We start from the raw sequence: 22,243 nt of genomic DNA, 5'->3' as shown, positions 1-22,243 counted from the left end.
GCGGGAAAAGGGGTGGGGGCGGAATTGCGGTTGGTGAGTGGTGGGAGGGGGGAATGGAGGGTGGGAGGGGTGGGGGTAACGGGGGAGTGGGGGGGCGAGACGCGTGACGTCACCACGCAGTGACGTCGTCAGAGTTTTTAAGTTTAAAATTTTTATTCTGGAGGAATCCGATGAGCTGTGAAGCTCTTTATTTTCCACAGAAGTCCAGTTGGGGCACGTGGTCAGAACGCCACAACAACAAACACAACACAATAAACACCGTAGCAGTGCAGAGTAGAGGAAAGGTAGGCACATGACCAGGACAAATCTGTAGGGGTGTGTGAATTGAACTCTGTAGGGGCGTGTGAATTGAAATCTGTAGGGCGTGTGAATTGAAATCTGTAGGGGCGTGTGAATTGAATTCTGTAGGGGCGTGTGAATTGAATTCTGTAGGGGCGTGTGAATTGAAATCTGTAGGGGCGTGTGAATTGAATTCTGTAGGGGCGTGTGAATTGAATTATGTAGGGGCGTGTGAATTGAAATCTGTAGGGGCGTGTGAATTGAATTCTGTAGGGCGTGTGAATTGAAATCTGTAGGGGCGTGTGAATTGAAATCTGTAGGGCGTGTGAATTGAAATCTGTAGGGGCGTGTGAATTGAAATCTGTAGGGGAGTGTGAATTGAATTCTGTAGGGTCGTGTGAATTGAAATCTGTAGGGGAGTGTGAATTGAATTCTGTAGGGTCGTGTGAATTGAAATCTGTAGGGGAGTGTGAATTGAATTCTGTAGGGCCGTGTGACTTGCAATCTGTCGGACAGTGTGATGTGTAATTTTGTTGGGTCATAGTGTTACCATCCTTGAGGTGCAGGGATGACGACTAGGATTGGTGTTGTTAGGATTAGCAGCGAGCAGTTGTGACCAGGTGCTGCTGTGTGTAACGACTACAGATAACGCCAGGGGGGGGGGGGCAGTTTAAGAGCCGGGAGCCGACAGCTTGGGGCTCGCAGTGGCTACAGCGACTATTGGAACGGTCGATGCGGCCTCTGCGTTAAACAGCAGAAGACAACGGCACAGTCTGGTTCTCCTACAACGCCGCGTGTTAGTTTGAACAACGCCGATTGGATGATATAACGCCATGAATGATGTGTAGGGGAACACGCTGTTTGTGACGCGGATGCGGATTGGATGCAACGCGAGCGAGCGAACGGAACGAGGTCGCAACGCGAGTAGGAACAAGCGGTTCTCCGTGCGGCTGCCTCGGCGTAGCGGCATCACGCGAGGAGGCATTGGGATGCTGCTGGATGCTGCTTCTAGACGCTACCCACGCGCCTCAGTCGTAGTCCGGCCTCTGTCTTACCCATCATCTCGCGTGTTGTCGCGGACCACGCTTCACCCCCTATAGTTTATATTATTTCTCCACAACGCGGTGTTCTTCAGGAACGCAACAATGACCACCTCTTCTTGGTTCTTTCGGTAAAGTCACGTAGAATGGAAATAATAAAATAAATAAAATAAAACATGATAAAGAAAATGTTAATTTTTATTATTTTATTATTAAATAAAAATAATAATTATAAAACAATGACTTTATTGTTTAAATTTTATTATTTCCATAAAAATAAAACATAATAAAGTAAATGTTTATTTTTATTATTCTATTATTAAATAATAAAAATAAAACAATTACTTTCTTGTTTTATTTTTATTATTTTTATTATTTCCATAAAAATATAACATAATAAAGTAAATGTTTATTTTTATTATTAAATAATAAAACAATAAAAATAAAACAATTACTTTATTGCTTTATTTTTATTATTTAATTATTTCCATTCTACGTGACTTTACCGAAAGAACCAAGAAGATGAATCCCTGCAGTCACGAAAGAAGCTTTAAATCGAAATGACCACCGCGTTACAGGAGAACAACAGATCGTGAACGCCCTTCGACGATTCGTGGCAACGGCAACACAAAGCGCCACGCGCAGTCTCTTGCGACCAGCGGTGTCTGTGATGAAGGTTTTTGTTGTCGTCGCTGCTGCTGCTGCTGCTGGGTTAGATGGCGTTGGATCACAATCCTGGCACATCGCCCGATGAAACCGGTCGCCGTTGTTTGTAATCACCGGCGAAACGTCACCGGCACTCGAATTGTAAATGCTGTTGTGGGTTCACTCTCCCCGACACACAAGCGCTGTGTGTGCTGAAGTTGGTAACCAATTGGCACGTTTCGTTTACGTGACAAACCCTGACTGATTGGCCGTGTCAGGCGATGGTGGTGGGTGGTGGTGGGTTAACGACACAATGTTGATATTTACGAGATCTCTAACCCAACAACAACAACAACAAAAACCAAACCTCTGTCACGGAAAAGTGTCACCACAGAGTAAGTCGCTCCGACCTCCTGGAGATACCGGTGAAACAGGCTAAAAATTAACCCGTAAAAACAAAGTTTTTCACTATAAATCCTTTATATGCGTGGCGGCTAGAGTCCTCTCGTCCTCTGGCTTGAGATGACTGCCACCTATGGGTCAGATGATTGCCTGCCACCATTAAGCAATTGGTAATTAAATAGAAAAAAAATTCCTAAAAAGTGGAAAATTTTGGAAAAAAAATTTCACGAAAATAAATTGTCACGCACAACGAGTCTGTGTGAAAAATGTCAACTCGATTGGATCACGGGAAGTGGGTTAAAAACGACTGAAAGATTTGCACGGTCGTAAGCGCGCAAGCAAGCAAGCAAGTGAACTTAATATAAAGGATTTTTTAAAAAACCCTGCCCCGATTAAACCCGGGTATAGTTTGGCCCAGGCCAGAGTATACCCGGGGGGATACAGTGTCCTAGGCTAAACTAGACCCGGGGGTTTAAACTAGACTGGTCCAGACCATACCCCCTCTCCAGGGCAGAATATGCCCCATGTGAAAGTTCAAAGGCAATTATCCACACAGAGAACAGCCGACAACGAACTTCAATCGACATCTAAAAAGCGTATAAATGGAAGTAAGAATCTCAATTTGATCAATTTAAGCATTTTTAGGGTTAGGGTTATTATTAAAGTTTTTCTGGTTGAAGCAATCAAAGTCTATGTAAAATTTCGATTTAAAGCTTTCGTGACTGCAGGGATTCATCTTATTGGTTCTTTCGGTAAAGTCACGTAGAAGGTAAATAATAAAATAATGAAAATAAAACGTTATGAAAAAATATAATAATATAATATTTTATATTATAATAATAAAATAATAGAATATATTACTATAATAAAGTAATATAAAATAATAATATAACCAAATAACATAAAATAATATTAGAATATAATTTATTATGTTTTATTTTTATTATTTTATTATTTCCCTTCTACGTGACTTTACCAAAAGAACCAAGAATATAGTAGATTTTAGTTTTACTTCACTTTACTTTTCCAGGTAAGGCCCCCACTGAGCTGTGTAGTAGCGACCTGGCTATCACAAATGACAGCAGCGCACCGAAGTGGCTCATCACGTGACATTCACAGCAGCCAAATACTCTGAACGCATGTTGAGATGTTAACTACCTCTCCTGGTATACAGGAGATCGTTGGTTCGATTCCGACCCTGACGCCTGCTGTATATTTTGAGTTTGCGCGTCTCTCTCTCTCCCCGTGGTCGTGTGGATTTTTCTCCAGGTCCTCCGGTTTTCCCTCGACATTTAGAATCGAGATCACGCAGTCAGAGTATTTGGCCGCTATAAATGTCCACACAATGATAAGCCACTTCGTTGAGCTTTCATTCGTGATGGCCAGGTGGTCACGTCTGATAAAAGAGCTACTACGTATCCAGTTGGACCTTATTTGGTAAAATCCCAAGAAAATTTTTGTTAGTTTAAGTATGTACATATATAATTGTAAACAGAATCACAAACTAACGCTCAACTTTCTTAAACGTGTAAGAGTCAACGCGCGCCACCACCGTGCGACATCACGCGAGCAACCGGGACGACGCAGAGAATCTCTCAACCCTTTCCCGCGTCCGAGACGTCTGCAGAGTTCCAGGGTCGGTGGGTGTCACCGTTCACGGGGTGGGCGTCACCGTTCACGGGGTGGGTGTCACCGTTCACGGGGTGGGTGTCACCGTTCACGGGTGGGTGTCACCATTCACGGGGTGGGTGTCACCGTTCACGGGGTGGGTGTCACCGTTCACGGGGTGGGTGTCACCGTTCACGGGTGGGTGTCACCGTTCACGGGGTGGGTGTCACCGTTCACGGGTGGGTGTCACCGTTCACCGCAGAATCCCGCGAATCGAGCGCGCGGCTCGCCCTCGTTAATTCTATTTAGAGAGGCGCAGCAGTGGCAGCAGCAGCACTGCTGTTGTTGTTGTTATAAAGACGTCGTTGCTCACCGCAGAGAAGCGTAGCGACACGACCGCCGCCACTCTGCGCTAGCCGGCGCCAAAACTGTGCCACACTCCCTGCCCCGCGTGGCCCTGTGGGAGCCTCGGTACCGATAAAGTTACTTTAGTTTTTACTGCGTTTTGTTGTTCCGACGACGACGTTCACGCACGGCACGCGGCGTCGTCGCAACTGCAAAGGGTTAAGTTCACGCTGGGAACATTTTCAACGGGGGAGGCAGCAACAACACGCAGGGTGATCCAAGTGCAGATGCCCCACTCATACCTACACCCCCCTCCCAACGCCCCCTCGGAATATTTTTTTAGACCGCAGGAATGCGATGAGCTATGAAGCTCTTCTTCGCAGATCTCCAGCCGTTCCACAGATGTCCTATCCTAGCAACCCCCCCACCTCCTCCCCGTAGCTTTCCTCTCAGCAGCAAAGTGAATATCGCGCAAGCGATGGCTCGGGGCTACGGTACTGAGTCAGAGGTCGCAAACGGGTTTTGATTCCTTACCCAGACCCGGCCGCACCAGCGTCGTAAACAGGTACCCGTACCCGGTATCGGGTACCTGATTGCGACCTCTGGGGTGAAGCCATGTTGCAGGCGCGGGTGGGTTGATTCTAGGAACTTTAATTGTGAGAAGAGACAAGACGTTGGGAAATGAGTGACAGTTACTCACCAGTGACTCATGGTCTACCCTTACCCGGCCGCACCAAGGTCGCAAACGGCTACCCGTACCCGGCCGGGTATCGGGTAGGGTACGGGTATCGGGTACCCGGTTGCGACCTCTGGACTGAGTGTTCGGAGATTTGTGAGCGGATGCCACCTTCGTCATCGGCCACGGTTCAGTCTACCGCTGGATGGGTACGTACTGTACGTACTGTACGTACGTCTCACGGGGCAGGGCTACGAGACGGCACGCGGTGCGCATGGAGACCGGCGGGAGACGTGCAGACTGGGGTGTCTGTAGGTGGATCACCCTGCGGTGCCCCCCTCTAGGGTAACAACAGTACAGCTCTGCACGGGGGACTCTGCACACTCACACACACAGGGACCCCCAGGTGATGGGGGTGGGGGGGGACACGTGCAGTGGTTGGGACCTAGAACTCCGCACTTGCAATCGAGGGGTGGCCGGGTCGGTTTAATCTCCCACCCCCCACAGAGTGTGAGGCAGGTGTAGGAGGGTTCGTAGGTTTCCGTGTTCACATTCAAAATCAGTTTCAAGAGTGGCACAGCCTCGGCTAATCACGTGGCCTGTTGTTTAAAACTAATTCACAGCTCGGCGCTGTGCGCTTTTTGCTCAGGATGGCTGACTTTTCTGTTTCCACGGGAATGAGAAAATGCATTCTGGCCGGTGTGTGTTCTCTGGTGCCTGTGAAGAGTTGATGGGTCTGCAAACGCCTTCTCACACACGGTGCACTTGAACGGCTTCTCTCCCGTGTGTGTTCTCTGGTGACTGTGAAGATTTGATATCCGTGCAAACGCCTTCTCACACACGGTGCACTTGAACGGCTTCTCTCCCGTGTGTGTTCTCTGGTGGCTGTGAAGATGTGGTAGCTGTGCAAACGCCTTCTCACACACGGTGCACTTGAACGGCTTCTCTCCCGTGTGTGTTCTCTGGTGGCTGTGAAGATGTGATAGCTGTGCAAACGCCTTCTCACACACGGTGCACTTGAACGGCTTCTCTCCCGTGTGTGTTCTCTGGTGGCTGTGAAGAGTAAATAGACGTGCAAACGCCTTCTCACACACGGTGCACTTGAACGGCTTCTCTCCCGTGTGTGTTCTCTGGTGGCTGTGAAGAGTTAATAGACGTGCAAACGCCTTCTCACACACGGTGCACTTGAACGGCTTCTCTCCCGTGTGTGTTCTCTGGTGCCTGTGAAGATTTGATAGCTGTGAAAACACCTTCTCACACACGGTGCACTTGAACGGCTTCTCTCCCGTGTGTGTTCTCTGGTGTATCTTCAAGCTACCCTTGTCGTCTGTGCTGTATGGACATTGGTCACACTGATGACTTTTGTTACTGTGCTTATTGGGGTGTCTCCTCTGCACGTGATGCTGTAGACTCGAGCGGCAGATGAACTGACGGTTGCAGTCAGGACACGGCAGCCTAGTGACCTCCACACCCACTCCACCTGCATCATCCAAGAGGCACAAGACACACGCGCACACACCAACACCTAGACATGAACTCTCTTGCACACGTGTGTGCATATACAAAGGTAAAGGTCCCCAATAGCCATATCAGACTGATAGGGTAAGTGCTTTAACACGTAGGCTTTCGCGACCAATGTTATTCATAATCAACGATTTTTGGGTTTAGATCGCGTTTATTTATAAATGTGTCGTAACCCTCCACCACCCGACACGGCCAATCAGTAAAAAATGTGTCACGTTGACAAAGACAAATAGTTCACTGCTTTAGCCCACCGGTGTGCTGAAGCAACAACATTCACAATTTGAGTACGACGTTTCGCTGGTAATTACAACCAGCATCATCGGGCAATTCGCCAGAATGGTGAGGCTCTCCTGTGTCTCCCGTTCTTATATAGAGCAGCAGCAGGATGACGTCATCATTAACTCATTAACTCATCAGGTGCAAAGATTCAAGGGGGGAGTGATTGTAATTATATACTAGATTAGTAATCAGGCTATTGTTACGATGTGAGTTGTAGATTAGTAATCATTTGGAATGTGTTTTATTGTGATTATGCTACATTAGTAATCAGTTAGTGGTTGTTTCCCTTATAAGTAATTGTAATGTATCTTATTTAATAATACGCTTCCAGGCCGCACTAAGCCTGTAGCTGTCTGAGCGATTAAAGTTATTTCTGTTTCTCTCAATTTCAATCGATTCTCTAATTAGTCTTTGCCAGTAGTAACTAGTTTTACACAACACTTCCACGTTGTCAAAATCAATTGAGTGTCCCTGTTGGCATGCATGTTCTGCTACTGCCGACAGTTGTGTTTGTGATAGTTTAATATTTCTCTGGTGTTTTTTTAGTCTTACACTAACGTTACGCCCTGTCTGTCCTAAAGACGAATTACCTAAATTATCAACAGAAGGTGTATATCGGATTAATTGTGTATGTGGCAGATGCTATATTGGACAGACAGGGCGTAACGTTAGTGTAAGACTAAAAGAACACCAGAGAAATATTAAACTATCACAAACACAACTGTCGGCAGTAGCAGAACATGCATGCCAACAGGGACACTCAATTGATTTTGACAACGTGGAAGTGTTGTGTAAAACTAGTTACTACTGGCAAAGACTAATTAGAGAATCGATTGAAATTGAGAGAAACAGAAATAACTTTAATCGCTCAGACAGCTACAGGCTTAGTGCGGCCTGGAAGCGTATTATTAAATAAGATACATTACAATTACTTATAAGGGAAACAACCACTAACTGATTACTAATGTAGCATAATCACAATAAAACACATTCCAAATGATTACTAATCTACAACTCGCATCGTAACAATAGCCTGATTACTAATCTAGTATATAATTACAATCACTCCCCCCTTGAATCTTTGCACCTGATGAGTTAATGAGTTAATGATGACGTCATCCTGCTGCTGCTCTATATAAGAACGGGAGACACAGGAGAGCCTCACCATTCTGGCGAATTGCCCGATGATGCTGGTTGTAATTACCAGCGAAACGGCGTACTCAAATTGTGAATGTTGTTGCTTCAGCACACCGGTGGGCTAAAGCAGTAAACTATTTGTCTTTGTCAACGTGACACATTTTTTACTGATTGGCCGTGTCGGGTGGTGGAGGGTTACGACACATTTATAAATAAACGCGATCTAAACCCAAAAATCGTTGATTATGAAGGGTAAGTGCTGTTTGCGAGTACCTATGAAGGCCGGCATGGCACACGAGGGAGTAGGTGGCCAACACCAGACCCGGCCGCCTTTGTCTCTCCAGTGGCGATGTTTCCACGTTTAAGCTAGGTACTCATTTGAGGCTGAGTCAACCTAGGAGAGGCCTAAATATTCACCACTGACGTTGGCAGTGAGTGAGAATCGTAATCAGGTGGCCGGGTTCGTAGTGCAGTGGGCTCCATTATATATACACACAAAGACAAAGAACCCCCGTATAGCCTGTATATGCTTTTGGGACAAGTGCTGTTATCGGGCACCTATGAAAGCCAGCACGGCACACGAGTGGGAGGGTGGACAACACCACACATGGCCGCCTTTGTCTCCCCAGTGGCGATGGTTACTACTACACACCACACCAGTTACTCATTTGCACGTTATCAGTGTGGCTGGTGGCTATCATCTCTAGTGAGTGGTGGTTATCATCTCTGCTGAGTGGTGGTTATCATTTCTGGTGAGTGGAGGCTATCATCTATGGTGAGTGGTGGCTATCATCTTTGGTGAGTGGTGCCTATCATCTCTGGTGAGTAGTGGCTGTCATCTCTGGTGAGTGGTGGCTGTCATCTATGGTGAGTGGTGGCTATCATCTCTGGTGAGTGGTGGCTATCATCTCTAGGGAGTGGTGTCTATTATCTCTGGTGATTGGTGGATATCATCTCTGGTAAGTGGTGGCTATCGTCTCTGGTGAGTGGTGGCTATCATCTCTGGTGAGTGGTGGCTATCGTCTCTGGTGTGTGGTGGCTATCATCTCTGGTGAGTGGTGGCTATCATCTCTGGTGAGTGGTGGCTATCATCTCTGTTGAGTGGTGGCTATAGTCTCTGGTGAGCGGTGGCTATCATCTCTGGTGAGTGGTGGCTATCATCTCTGTTGAGTGGTGGCTATCATCTCTGGTGAGCGGTGGCTATCATCTCTGGTAAGTGGTGGCTATCATCTCTGGTGAGCGGTGGCTATCATCTCTGGTGAGTGTTGGCTATTATCTCTGGTGAGTGTTAGAAATCATCTCTGGTGAGCGGTGGCTCTCATCTCTGGTGAGTGGTGGCTATCATCTCTGGTGAGCGGTGGCTATTGTCTCTGGTGAGTGGTGGCTATTGTCTCTGGTGAGTGGTGGTTATCATCTCTGGTGAGTGGTGGCTCTCATCTCTGGTGAGTGGTGGATATCATCTCTGGTGAGTGGTGGATATCACCTCTGGTGAGTGGTGGCTATAGTCTGGTGAGCATTGGCGAGTCTCTGGTGAGCGGTGCTCACAGTGTTCCTCGCTTGGTGGAGGCTGCACGGGCTGCAGGTCTCTGGCGGTTGCCCTGGGAGCCATCTCGTTGCTGCTGCTGCGGCGTCGCGAGAGCCCGGCCTCGCAGGCGATGCCCAGCTCCTGGGCGAACTCCTCGCCGTACCAGACCAGCAGCTCAGAGCCGGGCCCCACGGCACGGAACGTGCGGTAGTAAATCTGCCCTCTGTGCTGGAAGGCCACCAGGTTCTGCTCCTGCTCATTCCTCGCGCAGTTGACGAACCTGCGCGGGCAGACGCGGGGGCGGGGTGGGCGCCGTTAGCGAGCGCCTATTAAGGGCCGGCACTGGGCGCTACGTGGGGGTGGTGTGGCTGGAACCACGCTCCGTACCGGGTGCTCATTTGATGCCGAGTCGACCAAGGGGAGGCTCAGGGTTGGTCTCTGTGTGTAGTGGTTCTGGTCTCTTTAGTGGTTCTGGTCTCTGAGTGTAGTGGTTCTGGTCTCTGTGTGTAGTGGTTTTGGTCTCTGTGTGTGGTGGTTCTGGTCTCTGTGTGTAGTGGTTCTGGTCTCTGTGTGTAGTGGTTCTGGTCTCTGTGTGTGGTGGTTCTGGTCTCTGTGTGTAGTGGTTCTGGTTTCTGTGTGTAGTGGTTCTGGTCTCTGTGTGTGGTGGTTCTGATCTCTGTGTGTAGTGGTTCTGGTCTCTGTGTGTGGTGGTTCTGGTCTCTGTGTGTGGTGGTTCTGGTCTCTGTGTGCAGTGGTTCTGGTTTCTGTGTGTAGTGGTTCTGGTCTCTGTGTGTGGTGGTTCTGGTCTCTGTGTGTGGTGGTTCTGGTCTCTGTGTGTAGTGGTTCTGGTCTCTGTGTGTGGTGGTTCTGGTCTCTGTGTGTAGTGGTTCTGGTTTCTGTGTGTAGTGGTTCTGGTCTCTGTGTGTGGTGGTTCTGGTCTCTGTGTGTGGTGGTTCTGGTATCTGTGTGCAATGGTTCTGGTTTCTGTGTGTAGTGGTTCTGGTCTCTGTGTGTGGTGGTTCTGGTCTCTGTGTGTGGTGGTTCTGGTCTCTGTGTGTAGTGGTTCTGGTCTCTGTGTGTGGTGGTTCTGGTCTCTGTGTGTAGTGGTTCTGGTTTCTGTGTGTAGTGGTTCTGGTCTCTGTGTGTGGTGGTTCTGGTCTCTGTGTGTGGTGGTTCTGGTCTCTGTGTGTGGTGGTTCTGGTCTCTGTGTGTGGTGGTTCTGGTCTCTGTGTGCAGTGGTTTCTGGTTTCTGTGTGTAGTGGTTCTGGTCTCTGTGTGTGGTGGTTCTGGTCTCTGTGTGTGGTGGTTCTGGTCTCTGTGTGTAGTGGTTCTGGTCTCTGTGTGTGGTGGTTCTGGTCTCTGTGTGTAGTGGTTCTGGTTTCTGTGTGTAGTGGTTCTGGTCTCTGTGTGTGGTGGTTCTGGTCTCTGTGTGTGGTGGTTCTGATCTCTGTGTTGTGGTCCTTAAGACAAAAATCACCTCATCCAGTTTGACTTAGATTCATCCTGAGCATCAACATATTCACGATCCTTTTTGTTTTTGTAAATCTGAAACACACACGCACACGAGCAGATCCACGGATAATTAACGTGAGTTGGACTGTAAGTTGAACTTCTTTCGTACCGTACTTAGCCAACCATGCTGATCGGAGGTGCGGGAGAAGGACAACAAACTAAACACCAAAATCAGTTCTATAGAAATGCGTTTTCAACCTACAAGATTTAAAAGTGCATAGCTCTCAGTGGCTTCCTAACATTGGAAGGAAGAACCTTCCAGACGGCCGCAGAAGTGCATCTGTAAGCGCCACGCCATGCGGTGACCACCGTCTTTGCTGTGTGTTACAAGTTGAAATTAGAATTACGTTAATTTTTGGGTCTCTCTGTGATTCTGGGGGTCTCTCTGAAATTCTTTGGGTGAGTCTCTAGGTCTCTGTACGAGTCTATGGGTTTCTATGCGAGTCTCTGGGTCTCTGTGCAAGTCTCTATGGTCTCTGTGTGAGTCTGTGGGTCTCTCGGTGCGATTCTCTGGGTCTCTGTGCGAGTCTGTGGGTGACTGTGTGGGGCTCTGGGTCTCTGTGCGAATCTCTGGGTCTCTGTGTGAGACTGTGGGTCTCTCTGTGCGATTCTCTGAGCCTCTATGTGAGTATCTGGGTCTCTCTGTGCCAGTCTCTGGGTCTCTGTGTGAGTCTGTGGGTGACTGTGTGAAGCTATGGGTCTCTGTGCGAGTCTATGGGTCTCTGTGTGAATCTATGGGTCTCTGTGCGAGTCTATGGGTCTCTGTGCGAGTCTATGGGTTTCTGTGCGAGTCTATGGGTCTATGTGCGAGTCTATGTGTCTCTGTGTGAGTCTATGGGTATCTGTGAGCATGAACAGAGTTTGCGTGATGATGGTTTATGCTTCTTGACGAGATCAGCGGCGAGGTATCATGGTTTATTTGTGTGTAAGGAGTGCGTGAGGCAGAACCACTTGTCTGTGGTTCCTCCTCGCGCATTGAAGTTGTTCTGTCCTTGCGAGCGAGCGGCTACTGTGGGTTACAAGTTTAACTCGTAATTACGTTAATTTTTTGGGTCTCTCTGTGAGTCTGTGGGTCCCTCTGTGAGTCACTGAGTCTCTGTGCAAGTCTCTAAGGCTCTGTGCGAGTCTCTGGGTCTCTGTGTGAGACTGTGGGTCTCTGTGCGATTCTCTGGGTCTCTGTGCGAGTCTCTGTGCAAGTCTCTGGGTCTCTCTGTGAGTCTGTGGGTCTCTGTGCGATTCTCTGAGCCTATGTGTGAGTATCTGGGTCTCTCTGTGCGAGTCTCTGGGTCTCTGTGTGAGTCTGTGTGTCCCACTGTGAGTCTCTGGGTCTCTGTTCAAGTCTCTAGGTCTCTGTGCAAGTCTGTGGGTCTCTCTATGCGAGCCTCTGGGTCTCTGTGCAAAGTCTCTGGGTCTCTCTGTGCCAGTTTCTGGGTGACTGTGTGAGTCTGTGGGGGACTGTGTGAGGCTATGGGTTTCTCTGTATCTCCTTCACGAGCCTCCTCTCCACACACACGATGATGATGTAGGAATAGGAGGAGGCTGCAGCAGTGGCAGTGGCAGCAGCAGCAGCTCACCAGCCAGCAGTACTCGCTCATGGGGTTCTCCTCAGACACCTCTCCCTGGTAGGGCCCAAACATCACCCCCTTGGGCAGCTTCTTCCTGTTGCTCCACACCCCGAGGCCGGCGCCGGCGATGGAGGAGGCGCCGACGGTGAGGCCCTGGGGCAGGCTGAGCCGGGCCCTGTTGGCCACTCCCGGGGCCACGGCCGCGTCCGCGATGAACTCTGGCGGGCCGTGCACGGAGCACTCCCCCAGGTAGAAATCCCTGCACAGCTCGCAGACTGAGAGCCACAGCAGCAGCAGCGGGAGGAGGGTGAACCGCAGTAGCAACAGCAGCAGCAGCAGTGGCACTGTGAGAGGGTGAGAGGGTGAGGAGCGCTCCAGACAGATGCCTCCCTCCCTCCCTCTCTGCATGGGGAACTTCTTTAGCTCGCTCATCGGAGATGTAAACCCTGTCACCTTCCCTGCATCCCTCCCTGCATCCCTGAGTGAGGGAGCAAAAGAGAGAGAGGTAAGTGAGAGTGTGAGAAAGGGAGCGTGTGAGAGGGAGGGAAAGGGGGCAAGAGTGAGAGGGAGCAAGTGGAATATATCGAGTGAGAGTGCGGGAGCAATACAGAGAGATGGGTGAGAGTGTGACAAACTGATGGGTGAGAGTGTGACATTCTAGATTTGAAGCTTTCGTGACTGTGTGGTGCCACAACGACGGGGCCGCTCTGCCGAACCAGGGAGCCGCCCGGCTTCCCCCACCGCACTGCCCCCCATCACCCGCCCCACATAAGCACACACCCGCACGCACCCCCCCCCCCCCATAGAGCTGGAAGGGAAGGTCACCTGATCGACCGGTTTTTATCCGAGAGACCCTTATCGGGATTAATTCTCACGGTTTCCGGCGATCAGGGAATTGGATGACCTCCCCGTGCTACGTGGCACCGCGGCGCTGCGGCCGGCCTTAATATGGTAGGTCGTGGCGTGGGGCATTCGGCCACCGCGGTTGAGGCGCATTTCCCCCCACACACACTCCCACGGGTCGACGGGGCGAGCAGGGGAGGCACGGGACAGCATGAATAGCGGGGTCACAGGGGCTGTTGCGCATAGTCATGGAGGGTTGGGATAATTGCGCTTGAGCGCGCAAGCCCCATTGGTAGGAAGGGTAAGGGAGTAATTAGGATTTACGCCTTGCACGCAGCACACTGATTAGCATATCAACAGCGCCTGGGGACTGCGGTGCGCGGGCTTGGGGTGCACGAGCCCATTGTTCAGCGCAGCATCCCCTTTGGGAGGTAGGGAGGATAAATAGAGGAGCGCAGAGGGGAAATCGCTCTCTTACTCCAGCGCCAGGCGACCAGACGCAGCTCGAGCCAGCGACCCGGACGTCCGTGCGACGCACCGAGGCACGCGGTTAACAGAAGGATCAGCGGACCGCCGTGGACACTTAACAGTGAGTAAGAAGGGGAATTAGAATCATAGCCGATAAATAGGGAATAGGTACAGGTTTAGTGGTATAGGCCAGCCTCGTCGACTCACTGATTCAACATCAATTCGCAGGTGGCATATAATAAATCATTAATAGCGAAGCGTGGTCTCGCGTGATCTTGTCGTGCAGTGTGAGCGTGTGGGTGCGCTGTGTGCACAGTGGTTCGCCACGGGAGTGAGCGCTGCGCGGAGCTGAGCGCGCGGGTTGCGTGTGGGAACGCGTGTGGTACTGTGTGTGCGTAAGCTCGCGGCGTGCGTAATCGGCGTACCCCAGGTGCGCGATTGTAACGTGAGCGGCCAGCGCGGCGCAGAGAAGCGCAAGAGTGAGTGCCGTACAGAGCTGTGTGTGTGGGTGTGCGCGTACGTAATTAACCATGCCTGCTACGCGGACCCGCGGTGGAGTGGAATCCTCGGGCGACGGCTCCCACCCCATGGGTGAGGAACTTAGCAGCGGTTCGCTTAGCAGCGGGGGGGCGATTGATGATGCTAGCCCGGCCGTTAGCATTATCGAGGGAGGGATCTCGGGGGCTAGCGACCCCCACAAATTGGTGTCAGAAGTGGGGTACGGACCCCCGCGTTACCTCACGCTAAAATAAGACTAATATTTACCGGCCGGGGGGCCCCTTCGTGGAAGGCATTCGCCCGCAATCTCTTAGGGGCCAAGGAAATTAATGGATGGACGGACGCGCAGGCAGTACGTCAACTTAATATGAATCTTGATGGGCGGGCAGCCGATTTTGTAGAAGCGTTACCCGCGAGCGCACAGACACAGCTAGAGGAGCTGATGCGCCGACTCGATCAGCGGTTTGGCACGCGTGACGAGGAGGAAGCAAAATCGGCCTTAGAGGCGCGCCGGCGCCAACCTGGCGAAGATCTACGTGATTACGCCGAGGATGTGCGCGAGTTAACAAAGATCGCACGCCCGGGGTACGCAACTGATGTTATTGAGGAACTGGCCGCCGAGAAAATCCAGCGGTACCTGTCTCGCACGGCGTGGTGGCAGCCAGACATGAGCTGCCCACGTCTTCCCTTTAACGCCCTTGTCGAGCGCGCACGTAAGTGTGAAAGAATTCACAGCGAACGCGCGCAGCTCCGGGGGCTGGGACGAGAGCGCGCCATTGCGAGCCTGCTCTCGGAAGACGAGGAGGAGGAACAGGAGCTCGCGAGGACGGTAAGGGGCCGGGAAAGAGAGCCTCCAGTGTCCCGCGAGACAACTCCGGGATGGGTTGCCGGTATACAAACGGGTATAAAGGATGTCTCCGGCCAGGTAACCCAGATAGACAACAAGGTAAACCAAGTAGGTGAGAGGGTAACCCAGGTACGCGAGGAAACGAATAAAAATATGACCCAACTGCAATCCTCCGTTGAGACCATCCGATCCGAAATGGGGGACCTACGCGCCACGGTGGGAGGGTTATCTGGGAGGGTAGCCCGACTAGAGGCAGAGGGTGGACAGCGGCGTAATGGGGGGGGAGGGAGCGGACAGGGGACCCGCTACGGAACCGCCCCCCCTCCCCGGGCATGTTATATGTGCGATCGCCGAGGGCATCTAGTGAGAGACTGTCCTGAAATCACCCGAGCTAGGCAGGCGCGGGGGTTAAACTCCAACGCCTCCTAGTGAGCGGACCAACTAGGGGTGCAATCGACGCGGTCCCGATACAAATAGACGATAATGAGAATAATGGCGAGCGAGTGATCTCCACACAGGTTCCAGCAACAACGCCCACGGAAACGGTGACTCCTGGCGACTGGCTGCGGGAGCTGGTGGCGGGGATCACGGGGGCCACGTCGCTGGTGGAAGGGGAGGTTAACGGGGTGCGTACCCGAATCCTGCTGGACACGGGGGCGGTGGCCTCGCTCGTGAGCGCAGCGCACTGCAGCGCGATCGGGGTCGACGTGCGTCACCTGCAGGCACCGGACCGCGCGCTGCACACTGCGAGCGGAGCCGGAATGGGGCTGCTGGGGAGAGCCACCCTAGAGGTCCGCATAGGCAGTCAGGTGTGCACCCAGGAGTTCTACGTGTTGAGTGCGTTGTGTCACGAGTGTATCGCAGGTACCGACCTCTTAGAACGGCTGGGACTCAACGTGCAACCCCGCCAGCGATGCGCCACCATGGAGAGCAACGGCGAGCGGATACCATTCTTGGGACGAGAACCGACGCGCCCCCGCTTCGCACCTGTGGCCGCTATCCTGGCGACGGCAGTCACCATCGGCCCGCTCACCGAGATGCTGGTGCCGGTGGCAACATCCCCCATCGACCCCGCGCTCCGACCATCAGGAGAGGTAATGCTAACTCCTCACCCGGAGTTGGCAAAACGGTATGGGTTAGTGGGATCCGCCACATTGGTAAACGCAGATGGGGACCGATTGTTTATGCGGATGTTTAACCCCCACAATACCCCAGCGATACTGCGACGGCGCACCCCAATAGCCACCGTACACCCCCTGCACGCACGCCACTCTAACGACTCGGTGTTCGCACTCTGGGCTGAGGACCCCGGGCGTCCTGAGGGTGACCAGGACCTGGCCTGGCGAGTCGGCCCGACTCCCCGAGCCGAGGTCGTTCCCCTGCTCGACGCGTTACATGTTCCATGGGCGGATTTACCTAAGGGAGAGGCCGATCGGTTGCGCGAGTTACTGCGGGAGTATGCCGACGTGTTCAGCGAACACGACTCGGACGTGGGTCGGACCGACCTTGTTAAGCATCAAATTGACACCGGTGCAGCCCGACCCATCAAACTCCCTGCGTACCGAGTGGGCGCACCCGAACGCGTCCAAATCAAAGAGGCAGTTGGGGACATGCTTCGCGATAACATAATTCAGCCCTCGGCGAGCCCCTGGTCAGCCCCGGTGGTACTAGTAACGAAAAAGGATGGGTCAACCCGATTCTGCGTCGATTACCGTAAACTAAACGCAGTCACGCTCGGCGATGCCTTCCCCATACCTCGCATCGACGACACCTTCGACAGTCTCGCAGGAGCGCGGTATTTTTCCACCCTCGATCTGGCGTCCGGTTACTGGCAGGTGGAGATGACGGAGGAGGATCGGCCAAAAACAGCATTCACCACCCCGATGGGCCTGTTTGAGTTTCGAGTGTTGCCGTTCGGACTCACTAACGCGCCCGCGACGTTCCAGCGGTTGATGGAGTTGGTGATGCGGGGCTTGCAGTGGGAACAGTGCCTGATTTACTTGGACGATGTGATAGTGTTCAGTAGATCTTTGTCTGAGCATTGGTCCAGGCTTCGAGAGGTGTTCCAGCGGCTGCGAGCGGCTCATCTCAAGCTCAAGCCACGTAAGTGTTACATCGCACAACGCGAGGTGGGGTACCTCGGGCATCGCGTCAGCGAGGCAGGCGTGCGCACCGATCCGGAGAAGGTACGCGCCGTAGTGGAGTGGCCACGGCCAAGGAATCTGACGGAGATCAGATCATTTTTGGGGCTCGCCACCTATTATCGTCGATTTGTAAAGGGATTCAGCGAGATTGCACGCCCCCTCACCCAACTCACCTCCCCTAAGCACCCCTACCAGTGGACGGGGGCCTGCCAGACGGCCTTCACCACTCTCAAAGACCACCTCACCCACGCCCCCACCCTCGCTTTCCCCGATTTTACCACCGATTTTATTTTGGACACCGACGCCTGCAGCAGCGGGCTGGGCGCGGTGTTGTCACAGGTACAGGATGGGACGGAACGAGTCATCGCGTACGCCAGCCGGACCTTGAGTGGGGCCGAGCTGAACTATTGCGTGACCCGCCAAGAGTTGTACGCCGTGATTTTCGCATGCAAACAGTTCCGGCCGTATTTGTACGGCAGGAGATGTCGCGTACGCACTGACCATTATGCTCTGCAGTTTCTTCTTACATTCAAGGAGCCGTGGGGGCAGATGGCCCGGTGGTTGGCGCAGTTGCAGGAGTACAACCTGCAAATCGAGTATCGGGCTGGCCGGACGCATGCAAACGCGGACGCCTTATCGAGGCGACCCACGGTGTACGCCGAGACGAGGGCGGAGGAGGCCTGCCCGTGTTTCACGGCGGGACGCTGCCGGCAGGCAACGGACCCCCGAGAGGCCGCGGCCACTGACCCCCCCCCAGCGAGGGAGAGTGCAGTGTGCGCCACAGAAACCCTCACAGGTGGCACTGAGGATCCCGTCGACCGCCCGGCAAGCGCGGGACCCGCGGCTCGGGACCCGATCGGACGGATCCAGGAGGACGTCGGCTGCGCCTTCCCGGGCCTAAACGACGAGCAGCTGAGACAGACCCAGCAGCGAGATCCGGATCTGGCGGCAGTGGAGGCGGCACTGCGGGAGGAAAAGAGCGCCCTACCAGGACCCTGGAGCGGTTTGTATGCCCGGTTGTGTGTGCGGAACGGAGTGGTACGGGAGTTAACCGAGGCCGGCCAGCCGGGGGGCATCTGTGTTCCTGCCCAGGTGCGACCCCAGCTGCTACGGCTGGTGCATGACCACCCACTCGGGGGCCATGATGGGGAACGGCGCACCCGGGAGACCCTGCGTCGCCAGTATCTCTGGCCCAAATTGGCACAAGATGTGGCCGCCTGGGTGCAGGGCTGCCGGGCCTGTCAGCAGTGTGGGCAAAAGCCGGCGAGGTACCAGGTACCCCTGAGGCCGTTCCGAGTCAGTCGGACGAATCAGTTGGTCGGAATCGACCTGCAGGGGCCCTTTCCACGATCCCACCGGGGCAACCGATATATTCTCGTAGCGGTGGAATACTTCACCCGCTACCCCGTGGCGGTGGCTATCCCAGATAAAACAGCCCTTGTAGTGGCCCGGGCCTTCGTGGAAAACTATGTACTTAAGTGCGGGATCCCCGAACGAGTCATTACCGACCAGGGTAGTGAATTCGAGGCCGAATTATTTCAGGCGCTGTGCCGAGAGTTCGGGATCCAGAAGGACCGAACCACGGCGTATCACCCCCAGGCGAACGGGATGGTAGAGAGGATGAACCAGACTCTGGCCGGGAAGCTTAAACGCATGGCGGCCGCGAATCAACAGGACTGGGACGAACACCTTCCCTATGCCCTGTTCGCCTACACCACCGCCGTTCACACCTCTACAGGACAGACCCCGTTCCTAATGATGTTTGGTCGCGAGTCTCGCCTGCCCGCAGATCTGCTGTTCGGTGTTCCTCCGCCGCAACGGGAGGAAGGGAGCCACCCCGTGGAGCACTTGCTGGAGACCCTGCGAGGGGCCAGGGGCCGAGCCTGCCCGCACGGAGAGGCCGCGCACCAGCGGCAAGAGCAGGGCGCCCGACCCCGTATGGAGCCCCCCTTCTACACTGCGGGCTCCGAGGTGTGGCTGTACACTCCCCGCGTCGGTGCCGGACAGGTGGGGAAGCTGACCACCTACTGGCGAGGACCCTGGATTGTGAGACGGCAGATCTCACCATGGACGGTGCTGATTCAGGGAGGAGAGAGGGGCCGGGAGATGGTGGTCAACATCCGCCGACTGAAGCCGTGGCGAGCAGCCCCCGAGGGGGGGAGCCCCGCCGTCCAAGTACCCCGAAACCCCGGGGTCCCCCCACCCCCCGTGCCCGGGGGCCTCGCGCAGTACATGGGCCCCACGGAGCCCCGGGCTCCGAGGGGCCCCGGGCGGGGCCGGGGGCGACGAGGACGGCGACCCTTAAACCCCACCGCCTCTGAGTTTGTTCCCCAGCCCGCAGGTGCCAGAGGCCGAGGGGAGCCGTTGGAATGGAGGAGGAGACCACCGCCGGAGCCCCAGGAGACGGAGCCGCCACCCCCGAGGCCAGCCACAAGGGCCGGGCGAATCCCGCGGACCCCGCGGCGATACCTCGTGGGGGCAACCCAGGCGAGGTGCTCCAGTCAACCCGGGACGGGGACTGGCACCCCGGGGGGCTATGTGGTGCCACAACGACGGGGCCGCTCTGCCGAACCAGGGAGCCGCCCGGCTTCCCCCACCGCACTGCCCCCCATCACCCGCCCCACATAAGCACACACCCGCACGCACCCCCCCCCCCCCATAGAGCTGGAAGGGAAGGTCACCTGATCGACCGGTTTTTATCCGAGAGACCCTTATCGGGATTAATTCTCACGGTTTCCGGCGATCAGGGAATTGGATGACCTCCCCGTGCTACGTGGCACCGCGGCGCTGCGGCCGGCCTTAATATGGTAGGTCGTGGCGTGGGGCATTCGGCCACCGCGGTTGAGGCGCATTTCCCCCCACACACACTCCCACGGGTCGACGGGGCGAGCAGGGGAGGCACGGGACAGCATGAATAGCGGGGTCACAGGGGCTGTTGCGCATAGTCATGGAGGGTTGGGATAATTGCGCTTGAGCGCGCAAGCCCCATTGGTAGGAAGGGTAAGGGAGTAATTAGGATTTACGCCTTGCACGCAGCACACTGATTAGCATATCAACAGCGCCTGGGGACTGCGGTGCGCGGGCTTGGGGTGCACGAGCCCATTGTTCAGCGCAGCATCCCCTTTGGGAGGTAGGGAGGATAAATAGAGGAGCGCAGAGGGGAAATCGCTCTCTTACTCCAGCGCCAGGCGACCAGACGCAGCTCGAGCCAGCGACCCGGACGTCCGTGCGACGCACCGAGGCACGCGGTTAACAGAAGGATCAGCGGACCGCCGTGGACACTTAACAGTGAGTAAGAAGGGGAATTAGAATCATAGCCGATAAATAGGGAATAGGTACAGGTTTAGTGGTATAGGCCAGCCTCGTCGACTCACTGATTCAACATCAATTCGCAGGTGGCATATAATAAATCATTAATAGCGAAGCGTGGTCTCGCGTGATCTTGTCGTGCAGTGTGAGCGTGTGGGTGCGCTGTGTGCACAGTGGTTCGCCACGGGAGTGAGCGCTGCGCGGAGCTGAGCGCGCGGGTTGCGTGTGGGAACGCGTGTGGTACTGTGTGTGCGTAAGCTCGCGGCGTGCGTAATCGGCGTACCCCAGGTGCGCGATTGTAACGTGAGCGGCCAGCGCGGCGCAGAGAAGCGCAAGAGTGAGTGCCGTACAGAGCTGTGTGTGTGGGTGTGCGCGTACGTAATTAACCATGCCTGCTACGCGGACCCGCGGTGGAGTGGAATCCTCGGGCGACGGCTCCCACCCCATGGGTGAGGAACTTAGCAGCGGTTCGCTTAGCAGCGGGGGGGCGATTGATGATGCTAGCCCGGCCGTTAGCATTATCGAGGGAGGGATCTCGGGGGCTAGCGACCCCCACAACTGCAAGGATTCATACTCTTAGTTCTTTCGGTAAAGTCACGTAGGTAAAAAATGAAATTAAAATTAATAAAATAAATAATAAAATAATGCACCAAATCTGGCTGTGACGGTCCCACCTGATGACGGAGACTTGTGTTGCCTCCGAATCGTCGTGATTTTTATTTTATTTTATTTTTTATAAATTTTTATTTCATTTTTTACTTACGTGACTTTACCGAAAGAACTAAGAGTATGAGAGTGTGACAAACTGACATTGTGAGAAAGTGAGAGAGAGGTAGGGGGAGCACGGGGTCTCACAGAAGAAGTCGTCGTCCTGGGGCTCCTCCACCTCTGTGTAGACTTTCCTCTCGCGCGGGCGCAGGCCGTAGCGAGAGCGAGCGCTGCGCGACACCGCCACAGCCTGGGCGGAGGCCGGCGGCACGGAGGAGCCTGCAGGCAAACACGGCGAGATGTTGACTACCTCTCCTGGTATACGGGAGGTCGCAGATTCCATCCCGACCCTGACGAAGCCTGCTGTATATTTGGAGTCTGCGTGTCTCTCTCTCCTCTGTGGCGAGATGTTAACTCCCTCGCCTGGAATACAGGAGGTCGTGGGTGCGATCCCGACCCTGACGACCCACGCTGTATATTTGGAGTTTGCATATTGTACCTCCCCGTGGTTGCGTGGATTTTTCTCCGGGTCCTCCGGTTTTTCCCCTCGACATTTAGAATCAACGTCACGTGTTGAGAGTATTTGGCTGCTGTAAATGTCCACGTAATGATGATGATGACAAGTCACTTCGTTGAGCTCTCATTTGTGATAGCCAGGTCGCTTCTGAAAAACATCTACACAGCTCAGTGCGGCTTACCCTGGTAAAAGAAACATCGCTTAGTTTATAGGCTGCATCAGTACCAGCAGCAGCACTGACAGGAGCACATGTAGCAGTAGCATCAACAGCAGTGGCGACTTCCATCAGCAGCCACAGAAGAGTGCGGAGTTCCGGTGAGGATAGAGGGGAGTGTGGAGTTCTGGTGAGAATAGAGGGGAGTGTGGAGTTCT

At 53.7% G+C, this 22,243-nt stretch overlaps 1 protein-coding gene across 1 annotated transcript; it reads right to left on the bottom strand.

Moving 5' to 3' along the window:
- Positions 1-1,820: 1,820 nt before the first annotated feature.
- Positions 1,821-22,122, bottom strand: LOC133359906 (histone-lysine N-methyltransferase PRDM9-like). The gene is made up of 6 exons (XM_061578464.1): positions 22,113-22,122; positions 21,502-21,633; positions 12,547-12,872; positions 10,938-11,005; positions 9,481-9,740; positions 1,821-6,475 (listed from the first exon to the last, which is right to left on the bottom strand). Exons 1-6 carry the CDS (start codon positions 22,120-22,122, stop codon positions 5,613-5,615), a joined length of 1,659 nt encoding a protein of 552 aa, XP_061434448.1. The 3' UTR covers positions 1,821-5,612.
- Between the last annotated feature and the right edge of the window lie 121 nt (positions 22,123-22,243).

Source organism: Lethenteron reissneri, chromosome 66, assembly GCF_015708825.2.
Source record: "Lethenteron reissneri isolate LAM-NWPU_2019-01 chromosome 66, ASM1570882v1, whole genome shotgun sequence".
In the NCBI taxonomy this organism is placed as follows: Eukaryota; Metazoa; Chordata; class Hyperoartia; order Petromyzontiformes; family Petromyzontidae; genus Lethenteron; species Lethenteron reissneri.
This window is presented reverse-complemented; position numbering and strand designations above follow the sequence as displayed.